The 11,726-nt window shown below is 43.2% G+C and overlaps 1 protein-coding gene across 2 annotated transcripts; it reads right to left on the bottom strand.

The window, feature by feature from the left end:
• Window positions 1-3,828: 3,828 nt before the first annotated feature.
• Window positions 3,829-10,995, bottom strand: ppic (peptidylprolyl isomerase C). 2 transcript variants are annotated; one of them, XM_080765350.1, is made up of 6 exons: window positions 10,856-10,995; window positions 8,456-8,569; window positions 8,052-8,145; window positions 7,178-7,245; window positions 6,906-7,022; window positions 3,829-6,262 (listed from the first exon to the last, which is right to left on the bottom strand). In XM_080765350.1, exons 1-6 carry the CDS (start codon window positions 10,958-10,960, stop codon window positions 6,134-6,136), a joined length of 627 nt encoding a protein of 208 aa, XP_080621476.1. In that variant the 5' UTR covers window positions 10,961-10,995; the 3' UTR covers window positions 3,829-6,133. The 2 variants fall into 2 exon arrangements, with proteins under 2 accessions (XP_080621476.1, XP_080621477.1); XM_080765351.1 differs by lacking the exon at window positions 6,906-7,022.
• Window positions 10,996-11,726: the final 731 nt, after the last annotated feature.

Here is an 11,726-nt window from a genome sequence, read left to right on the forward strand (position 1 = left end):
ACAAGCTCCTGTTTTGGTGCACAACATGCCGTGCAACCTAAGTACTAATCAGTCATAAGAGGTCTACAGATGGGTGCTAATTTCACAAACTGCTGGACTGATCAGCACCCAATGTCTTGTGCAGAATGTGCACGCTGCCAGTAGGCCAAAGAAGTACCTTTATGCATTTTGTTTTCACACAATGAATGAGGGTCGGATTGCGTTGAAACCTTTTGGGGTTATACTTATAATATAAGTATAAGCCCAAAAGGTTTCAACGGCTTCCAAGTGAATCATGGTGGCCAGTCAAGCACATATTATGTGCTTGACTGGCCACCATGATTCACTTGGAAGCCATGCCGTTATTAGACCCTGTCTTATATTTAAATATGTGAACATCAATATTGTAAATCTACTGTAGCCTATATAAGGCTTACTTTGTTCATTTGTGTAAGGTGACTTTTTGGAGAGTTGCTGTGTTGATTTGTTTCACTGTTTCCTGTCAACCAGCTGTCATCCTCAGGAGAATTCTCCTCAACACTTTGACCTTTGTCTTCCGAGATGTTTTCCTTTTCGTGTGTGTGTGTGTGTGTGTGTGTGTGTGTGTGTGTGTGTGTGTGTGTGTGTGTGTGTGTGTGTGTGTGTGTGTGTGTGTGTGTGTGTGTGTGTGTGTGTGTGTGTGTGTGTGTGTGTGTGTGTGTGTGTGTGTGTGTGCGTGTGTGTGCGTGCGTGTGTGTGTGTGTGTGCGTGCGTGCGTGCGTGCGTGCGTGTGTGTGTGAGTGTAGGTGTGTGGCTTTGAAAAATGCGTATCTGTTTTTGTGTGTGTGTGTGTGTGTGTGTGTGTGTGTGTGTGTTTGGTGAGGTAGTAGTAGTAGTATCAGTACATCAGGGGAAAACAAATGACTGCGTGTACTTCTCATTAGCAGCAGTTTTGTGTCAGAGCTTAGAGATCAGCTGTCAACACTGCAGCCCTCCACTGGAGAACTCACCTTTTACTGCGCATAATCACAACACTAAACGCCAGGAGTTCTCACCCTCTGGCAGGGTTAGAGTTCTCACCCTCTGGCAGGGGATCTCACCCTCTGGCAGGGGGAGTTCTCACCATCTGGCAGGGTTAGAGTTCTCACCCTCTGGCAGGGGTTCTCACCCTCTGGCAGGGGTTCTCACCCTCTGGCAGGGGTTCTCACCCTCTGGAAGGAGTTCTCACCCTCTGGCAGGGTTAGAGTTCTCACCCTCTGGCAGGGGTTCTCACCCTCTGGCAGGGGTTCTCACCCTCTGGAAGGAGTTCTCACCCTCTGGCAGGGGTTCTCACCCTCTGGAAGGAGTTCTCACCCTCTGGCAGGGGGTGGACCCTCTGGCAGGGGGAGTTCTCACCCTCTGGCAGGGGTTCTCACCCTCTGGCAGGGTTAGAGATCTCACCCTCTGGCAGGGTTAGAGATCTCACCCTCTGGCAGGGGGAGTTCTCACCCTCTGGCAGGGGTTCTCACCCTCTGGCAGGGGTTCTCACCCTCTGGAAGGAGTTCTCACCCTCTGGCAGGGGTTCTCACCCTCTGGCAGGAGTTCTCACCCTCTGGCAGGGGGTGAGTTCTCACCCTCTGGCAGGGGTTCTCACCCTCTGGCAGGGGTTCTCACCCTCTGGCAGGAGTTCTCACCCTCTGGCAGGGGGAGTTCTCACCCTCTGGCAGGGTTAGAGATCTCACCCTCTGGCAGGGTTAGAGTTCTCACCCTCTGGCAGGGTTAGAGTTCTCACCCTCTGGCGGGGTTAGAGTTCTCACCCTCTGGCAGGGGGAGTTCTCACCCTCTGGCAGGGTTAGAGATCTCACCCTCTGGCAGGGTTAGAGATCTCACCCTCTGGCAGGGTTAGAGTTCTCACCCTCTGGCAGGGGGAGTTTTCACCCTCTGGCAGGGGGTGAGTTCTCACCCTCTGACAGGGTGTGAGTTCTCACCCTCTGGCAGGGTGTGAGTTCTCACCCTCTGGCAGGGGGTGAGTTCTCACCCTCTGGCAGGGTGTGAGTTCTCACCCTCTGGCAGGGGGTGAGTTCTCACCCTCTGGCAGGGGGTCACAAAGGAAGATGAAAATATGGCCTGAAGCATGCTGAGGAATCACAGTGACTCTAATGCCCCATGTAGAATATAGAAACACAGGACAGATACAGATAGGGGTAAAGAGATATATACGCTTTAAGATGTTCCACTACTGTAATTCAACATAGTTCTTGTCAGTAAATGCACAGTAGCATTCTTGATCAACTGAATAGTCTTTAGAGACTTGTTGTAGCCTTATATTAAGCCATAATCCAACCTGGAGGTAACAAATGCATGGACTAGTTTTTCTGCATCTTTTTTAGACAGGATTTGTCAGATTATACAATGTTGCATAGGTGAACAAATGTGAATGTTTGATGTGGGACACATCCCAATCAGAAATTGGGATCACCCAAATGATCACTTATGGTTAGGAGTGAGGACCAGGGAGCATGAATGCAACTCAGCAATCTGCCCAGTAGATTTATTAGAGATATACTGTATTGTGTGCAAGTGAATAATTTGGCTTACAGGTGGTACTAGAGGAAAGGCCATGGGGTTCATCCTCCGGGGAGCATGAAGGTGCATAGCAGTGTCATGGAGTGTGCTATGTTAGTACACTCCATGACATTCCAGCCAGTAGTTTTCTATAGTGATGTTGTTTGGGACCAAAGTGTTGTACGGATGGACCAACCACCCACATCCCCATCCTTATAAAGCCCCACTGGTGGTAAACACCTTGAATCCTCCTGTGATGCTTTAAAACCCCATGTAGTACTGTATGTCACCATGTACTTTTATATGGAACTTTTAAAGGACATGATAGGAAACCAACTAAAAAAATAAAATAAAATACGTGCACCTTGAGACTTTTACAGTAGCATTTATTGTAGAAAATACACTTGCTTGGCACTACTGTTATCATTGCAAATAAAGAACATAATTGTTGTGATATGTTTATTAGACAAGTAGACTTTGAACTGAACATGAACATTTGGCACATTAACATTTTGTGATTTTAATTAGTCTCTTTTCTACACCAAACATCATTTTATACAATAAATGCTCTAAAACGTCATACAATCATCATACAAAAACAACAACAGCAACAGCTTGTTCACACAATCAACATTCTTCATGGTAAATCAATGGCCAGAGGCTAATGCCTGATTTATACTTGGTTGCGCACTGTCACTGACCTAAAGCAGATCTTCAAGCTCACGTCATGCTGCGACACATGAGCAAGTGAGCTTGTATTTATTAGGCTATTTTAGGGGTGCGAGCCACACGACTAAGTATAATGGGGCTTTAAGTTGTTATCTGGATACTGCATTTTCCAGGCAGCAGTTCACATTATTTTGAATAGAAAATGCTAACAATGTTAGAAGGATGGTGGTGTTAACTGTGGTGCTGCTAATAGAGTAGTGGTCATCTCCAATCATGAAGACTGACGCTACTGGTAGTTTTCATTCTAGCAGTGGAATCAGGGACACATTTGGACCTGGATCACCAGGGGAATGCAATTATTCTGGTTTTATTAAACTAGCAGTTGTGCCTGTGAGTTAAGAACCACTGCATATATATTTTTTGCAATATTTGTAATGTAACAGTTGAACAGCAAAGAAATGTATAGTTGTTACAATATCACGTTTAAGATTGTAATAACTCACAGGAAAATTACTTTCTATATAGAATATTTTTGAACAAAGACTGACTCACATGACATTTGACAGCTGCTCATTCACACACTAGTCTAGTTCTAGGACAAACAATGATTTTCTTTCGTTGTCTGAAATGTTAATTTCTCTCTTTTCATTATGTTCGTTTTCTTTATTCTTTTTGCAAAACGAACGGCATATAACGCATCAGGAAGACGAATCATTAAACAAAACTACATGAAATTCATACAGGCTCCACATGATCAATGTTGAACAATGACACATGCATAACAGTTCATTGGCTTATACAGTATATGTGGCTTTTGGCTGCATAATCATGATAGTGCTACCTGGGCGGACAGATAGTGCAAATGGCAGTAGTAGGTTTAGTCATTTGACAATTAGAGTTTGATTAGCTACATTAAGATAAACAGATTATACTCATATTTCTGTCATGGTTAGGTCTACACACAGCATCAGTTTTCATACAAAATACACATCATTTGGCACAACTATTTGACCATCTTACTGCTATGGTTTGTTGGTATGAGTATGTTTACTGTTTTAGTGTACAATGTGGGATGATGGTAGCTGGTAGTATCCAATGAACGTACCATACTGGGCATAACAAAGTCAACCTGTCATTACAAAACTATTATTTTATCATTTTATGGTCAACTTTCCACCCTAAAACTGATACAAATGTACAGGTAACTTACTTGATAGACATATTGCACTTTAAAGTCAAGATTGCATAATCAAACCATTTACAGTAAGTGATATGATATTCCCTAAAGATATGACCTATAATCTGGACAACTCTAGTCATTGCAACATTAAGAATAGAAGATAGAGGCCATTGCTTAAAAGTGTGTTCAACGTTGATACAACTAGGGAACTTTAGGTTCAAACAGATGTAATTTCATACGATAGCGATATGTATCTTCATACAAGCAATTGTTTTGGTCAAAGTTGTATTACAACAATGCTGTTAACTCCCACAAAGCATTGCTAACTGTTGCTATGGTAGTTTAATGTATAAACCAGGGAGCATGTTAGCCATAATTCCTGTTTTTATGTTAATGTGTGAACTTACTTATTTCAATAACACTTTTCAGTCAGTACATGCATTATTAACTATTATTAAATGTAATAATAATAATAATAATAATGCTAATAATAATACATTAAAATGTTATTGCACTTTTCATTCACAGGGAATTCCGGAGTGCTACATGGTTAAAACATATACCGTAATCACTCAGTCATAGAAGGTTAAAAGCAGGGTTTAACAATTTTCATTAAGGTGATTATGGGTACTTTGGTGATGCCATTGTACTTAATCCCAGTAGATAAGGCCTTTTCACATATTATTGCTATAGGCAACAATAATATGTTAACTTGCACACACCAGTTAACTTGAGAAAAAATAACCCTGTTATATGGTATCCTTACATAACAGTTTCTGTGAAACATGTTTTGAACCATGTCCTTTTTGTTCTAGTAGTCTATAAGTCACACCCTCTGCATAGATAGACCCTTGTTAGTTAGTTAGCAATAAGTGTGTGGCTGATATGCTATTAATAATTTAATAAACAATCTGTATTAAATAAACTCTGCACATACTAGACATATAATTCAGAAGTCAAAGCGTTGATAGCATAACCATAAGGTATATACTTAAATTAATTTCAGGTACTTTACTTGTGCTACTGTTTGGGAGTTATTCTCTTATTTTCCTTATAGACACCATTCACTCTGGATAACTGCCAGATATGTAATATAAAATATAAAACACACTAGCTTGGACTGAAAAATTTGCCTTGCGACTTGCGATACTTTAATCTGCCTGGGGCAATATGCATTGCAAAGGCAGATGAAGACTGGCTGTGCCAATGCTACTGAAAAATACCATCTGCAGCCTTGAGCTTTAGAACCACGTTCTCATGCATCAAGGCATATTTGCTTTATGTGTTAATCATTTCAAGTGGGACTTAATATGTACAGTATATAACATAATATAGAGTCCACTGACTCTCCTGCAAAAGATTCTGTTGAGCTTACATCAACTTTTATTCAACTTTTTATTTGTCCCAGGAGAGTTTCACTGATTTAAAAATGTAGATATTCATTAAATGCTGACTGTTTCAAGATAGGTTTCTGCAATGCATTGACTCTATGTCCCATTTAGTTAGACCCTAGACAAAATACAATTTGGAAATCTGGTTGGTTTAACCGATGTGTGAATTTTTGCATGCAGGACAATACTATGAAAATATAGACAGTCACATACAAGTAGTTACAAATGAATGTTTTTGTGACCAAAATTTTGCATGATTTTCCTGAACTGTCAAAATATAGCAAACCTCAGCCACACTGGTCTCTCAAATAGGTCAAACAAACAGAATTCCAAATTGTGTTTACCTCAGTTCAGATGAAAAACTATAATATTAAAGATGTAAAGACCGTGTCTACCATCCCTCTACCTCCACAACGAAGGGCTCCTTTACAGGAATCCTTCCACTGTTGACAATCTCACACTCAGTGTAAGGAAGGTTCCTGTCATTGGTGTCCTGAAGTTCGATGGTGTGGACCACCGCCTGGGAAACAGGAAATGGGTATATCACAAAATGACAGGCATATAGTCACATATAACTACATGGACCAATAAGGTGGTTACAAAGGGATAAAAGATAAAAAGAACACTTTTTTTTCCATGGAGCCAGAAATGGTGATTAATATAAACCTTTATGATAGAAATGTTATGGCCTAATGGATGAAATTCAGTTTGGTTGCTAAAAGTTGCACGTTGAGCAATTTGAGTATGTGACCATACCATTAACAACCTGTACAAGGCAAAAGAAAATCAAAATGTCATCATTCTTTCAGTAGCATGTGACATGGGTTTTCATGATTCTGCATCCATTCCAAGCATTCGGTTTGCACACAAAACACTCCTTGGGCTAAAAACGGCCATAGCCGTCATCACAAATGTTATATGAGGTCAGCATATTTGGGCAAGTAGCTATGGCCGTTTTTAGCCCAAGGAGTGTTTTTTGTGCAAAACTAATGCTTGGAATGGATTCAGAATCACTCCCTGCTGACAGGTGCCGCCCCCTGCGGACCTGTGTGTGTGTGTGTGTGTGTGTGTGTGTGTGTGTGTGTGTGTGTGTGTGTGTGTGTGCGAGCGCGAGCGCGAGTGCGAGTGCGAGTGTGAGCGTGCGGTGTGCGCGCACCACCCACCATGCCATCCAGAACCTTGCCAAACACCACATGTTTTCCATCCAGCCAGGGGGCCTTGGTTGCAGTGATGAAGAACTGAGAACCATTGGTGTCTGGCCCAGCATTAGCCATGCTGACCTAGCATACACAACCACACAACAGTAACTTAATTACTAGCATAATGTAATACATGAGTCTGTTATGTTTGTGTTGATGGCTAGAGTTAAGCCTCATTTATACTCTTGCTTGCTTACAACAACTGATGTCAAGCTAACGTGTGTGTGTGCGCTCACCCATCCTGCCCCCAGGTGTTTCAACTTAAAGTTTTCGTCAGCAAATGTAGTCCCATAGATACTGCGACCTGGTTGAGTAGAATGACGGTATAGGAGTTAAGAGTGCAATAAACAACAGAAATGTGGAGGGGGATGTTGTTAATGCCTTCTGCTTTACAGGAGGTGCATGGGTGAGTTATGTTTCAACTGTCACCACTGTAATTCACAATTAAGGCATTTAGCAGTGTCACCAATCAACTGATCATAAAAATGCTGGGCAACATGGCCAAGATAAAAATATAACAATATTTTTAACCATTGACTAATGACTATTACATGTCTCTGGATAAGGACGGGACTTACAGGGAGGGATAGAATGGGGTTTTAAATGAGATAGTGGCTCATGAACTGGCAGTATAGAGGGTATGTGCGTGACATCATCATACCTGGAAGTTATGTGGGAACGCCCACTGAGTGGCAAATAAACTACTTTCTGGCCTTGACAGCCCATTCATCCAAACAGAAAAAAGAGTTTGGAAGTGCTTGTTTTCAACAACACAACATTTTGCTGCCTCCTGCATTATGTGACATTTAGAAGCAGGTGGTACGCAGGACGGTTGAGTGATTTTTAACGAGCGCTTCCAAACTCCAACACTCCATGCTGCTCAATGTTTTGCCACTCAGTCTAGTTGAGGGGGGCATGTCCTGATGGGAAAATCATGTATGTGCATACTCTCTATTGTACCCATTATACCCACACCAAGGGTCTGGGGAGCAGTTAGCCAATGCCATTGATCTCAATCTAACAGATTCAGAGCTTGTAAAAATTGGGTACCGGTACCGGTTCAGGAGCCGTGACCTTTAAATGAATATATTAATGAAGTTTGTCTCCTACCTCCAGTTCCGTCCCCAGCTGTGAAATCTCCTCCTTGGATCATGAAGTCTTTGATTACCCTGTGGAACTTACTGCCTTTATAGCCATAGCCTTTCTGTGGAGACATAGAAATGTACACTTTATATATATTTGCAATTCTGTTTACTGGTTATTGCTGTGTGCATGTATGTATGTGTAGGCCGCCCTACTGTACACTGTACAGTATGTGCTTGTGGACCATAAATGCAAAATATTTGAGTGTATACATGTATTTGCAAGTGTATTAATATTTCTGCTACTTTGCATGCACACTGTGTGTGTGTGTGTGTGTGTGTGTGTGTGTGTGTGTGTGTGTGTGTGTGTGTGTGTGTGCATATTCTACAATTATATGGTTTTGCATGCAATGTTGACAAATTTTGCAATACCTCTCCAGTTGCTAGGGCAACAAAGTTGTTGACAGTGCGAGGGACCACTTCTCCAAACAGGCCGATGACTATTCTTCCAACCTCATGACCTGCTACGGTAATGTCGAAAAACACCTAAACATAAAACATAAAAAAACGTAATTTCCAATTCACTCACTCACGCACGCCCGCCCGCCCACACACACACACACACACACACACACACACACACACACACACACACACACACAACACACAACACACAACACACAACACACACACACACACGTAATAGCCTTGGGAACCAAGCAGGGAGGGTCCCATTTATACAGTCTTTGGTATGACCCAGCCAGAGGATTTGAACCCCAACCTCCCAATATCAGAGCGGATACTCTAACTGTCATTCGAAAGACTACACAGCTTGTGCAAGGACACACTGTGATTGGCCAGTAGCCACTTTGAGTGGCAGTCGGGGGAAATGCTCTCACCTGAACATTAATTATATTCTTTGCCCATCGAGTTGAACGGCCCTGAGTCGGCACAATCGGACTTCGCAATGCTCGGCACAGCACCTCGCTCGCTCGGTGGTGCCTCACGACACGTGGCTTAAGTTTGCTTGAGACCTCCGTCGCGGTCAGACAGAAACTATACTTTACTCTACCAAATAAAATGGTCTGCAGTTGTTGTAGGCGAGAGGCGCTTCCGCGTTGGCCACAGATGGTTATAAGCACAAGCTGTATAGTATTTAGTATATCGCACTCTAACCACAAGGCCACTGGACTACAGTGCACTGTGCACAGACCTTTTGCATGCCAATTTGCTTTTTTTTAAGGGAGTGGGGTAGTAAGTGGTTGTTTACAATACATACTGTATGTCACAGTGATGAAAAAACACTTTTAGTCATACATACTGACTACTGTATGAACACATGGCTTTTATGTTTATATGCTTTATTCAGTGTAGACAGTAGAGAGAATTGTCGCTCGGGTGGTGCAGTGGTAAAGTCCCTGCCCACCACTACGGAGGTTGTGGGTTCGAATCAAATGGATACTGGTCATTCGAATCCACCGTGGTGCATCCGACTTTGTCGGGTGTCTATGCGAACACAATTTGCCTATATGCTCGGGGAGCGAAGCCGGGCGGGGAGGGTGATACTGGTCATTGCACGTAATCCTACAGGCTCGGGCGGCACCTGTCAGCAGGGATTGTTGGGCAGGAGGAGTAGCCTATAGCACAAAGGCCCAACGTTCTCCCGGTGGGGGCTCCTCACTGCAGGTGAGTCAGTATAGTGACAACACAGAAATCTGTGTGGGGTGGAATTAATTGGCATAATGACTGAATAGCAAGCAAGACTTTTATTTTTAACACTTTATTTCTTCATCGACGTGACTTGGTCTAATAATAATTTGAATGGTGATGGGACTCTGGTGCAACGCACAGGTCCTCTCTCTACTCCTGGTGAGAGCAGGAGTGGACCTGGTGAGACGTAGGAGGTGCCCGGACAGGAGACAACCCACAGAGCCTATAGTCTCTCCATGTGCCAGAAGTGTACCTCCCAGCCCTGGCAGAGTAGTTCTGGAGTAGTTCCAACGGATTGTGTGCCCCGGGTTTTTCCATAGTGGGACTGATTGAGGGTAGCTACTGGGACATAAGTCGGGACTTGATCACTCCCGGCTGGGTCGCCTGAGTGAGGGGTATGATGTTGAGAGACCCGAAACCCCGTTGACCTCAGGATACATCACTGAGGATACGTCCCAGGTGCATCCATGCGATGTTTTTTTTGTTATGAATAATGATAATAATAAATAGATGATATAAGTTTGAAACTTGCTAGTATACCCTAAAATCTTATCACTCACGAGTCACGAATAGGTTACTATATTGGTGTCAGCCAGCCAGCCAGGCTGTTTTGTACACGTGGCTGCAAGCAGAGTGCCAGAGAAACACATTTCTTGTTGTCATTATAGAATAATTAAGAACCTTATACAGCACACACTCACACAATACACAGAAATAATACAAAACATAAAATAATCAGTTGCTGCAAGGATTGGCTAATCCCGAAATTGTATGGTTGAAAACAGACTAGACCTGTCTCACTAATAATGATGATGACCTGTTATGATTTCCATTGTAATATTCGATTTATTTCACCGCTGCAGAGTTTGTTTATATTTGGCCTGCTGAAAACGCTATATTGCGCAGCGCTATAGCCTAATAATAAGCTAAACTCCCTGCTTAAATATAAACGCACCGCGGCCAATGAGGGTCTTTCTTTCTCCCCAGATGTTCTGGAATATTCTACATGTATGCCCCCACAGAGTCTGAGACGTGTGTGACTGTGAGTCCTACGTTATAATATCTACGCGCTGTAGCCTACAAATTACCACAGCTGTCAAGATGATCCGATAGACAACCAACCTTCTCGGTCACTTTCGGTCCGGTTCGGCCTTTCGAACACGCCACGTTCTGTGGAGACACCACGGCTAGAAAAACGAAAGCGGACAATATTGTCTGGAGCTCCATCTTTTACGCAGCAATACGCCGCAGGCACCCTTCTGTAGCGGCGGGGAAATCACGGCAAGGCACAGCTGTGCCGAGCGATCTGGCATCCCGACCACGGCGACCGGTGTTGCCAGAGTTTGAGTAATAAGCAACCAAGTCTATGAAAACCAATCTGAGAATCCCATCGGCAAATAAAGGAAAAACAGCGCCCCTTGTTACTCCTCGAAAGTCAACAGTATGTCTTGACTGAGAGACTAAAGAAAACAAGCCCAAAAGAAGCGACTAGGCCACATTTGAAAATAGACGCGTTATGAGCTCACAGTCTCTCTCTCACACACACACACACACACACACACACACACACACACACACACACACACACACACACACACACACACACACGCACTCGCACACATATTTCAACACAAATCAAAGAAAATATTTTCAGATAGATGTGAGCCTCACACTCGTCTGAAAATATTTTCTCTGATTTGTGTTGAAATATGTGAGGGCGTCCGTTGACAAATTGCCTACATTTGTGTTTGGGGTCTTGATTTGAAAATGTTTGAGAACCACTTTAAACAACTGCAGAAAAACAGGTGTGTCGCTTATACTAAGCAGACTTGGCAACACTAATCTCGACTAGTCTACATCATAGACCCCTCCCCCCCATGGGCAGAGTCTGGATTCCAAGCCCTGCCTCCGAGAGGAGAGGAGAGGAGAGCGAGATGCTGTTATATTGCGTGTGGGTGTTTGCGGGGTGAGAGTCTGGATTATTGAAGTTAGA

The sequence above is a fragment of the Protomyctophum bolini genome (assembly GCF_963924005.1).
Source record: "Protomyctophum bolini genome assembly, chromosome: 6".
NCBI classification, from domain to species: Eukaryota; Metazoa; Chordata; class Actinopteri; order Myctophiformes; family Myctophidae; genus Protomyctophum; species Protomyctophum bolini.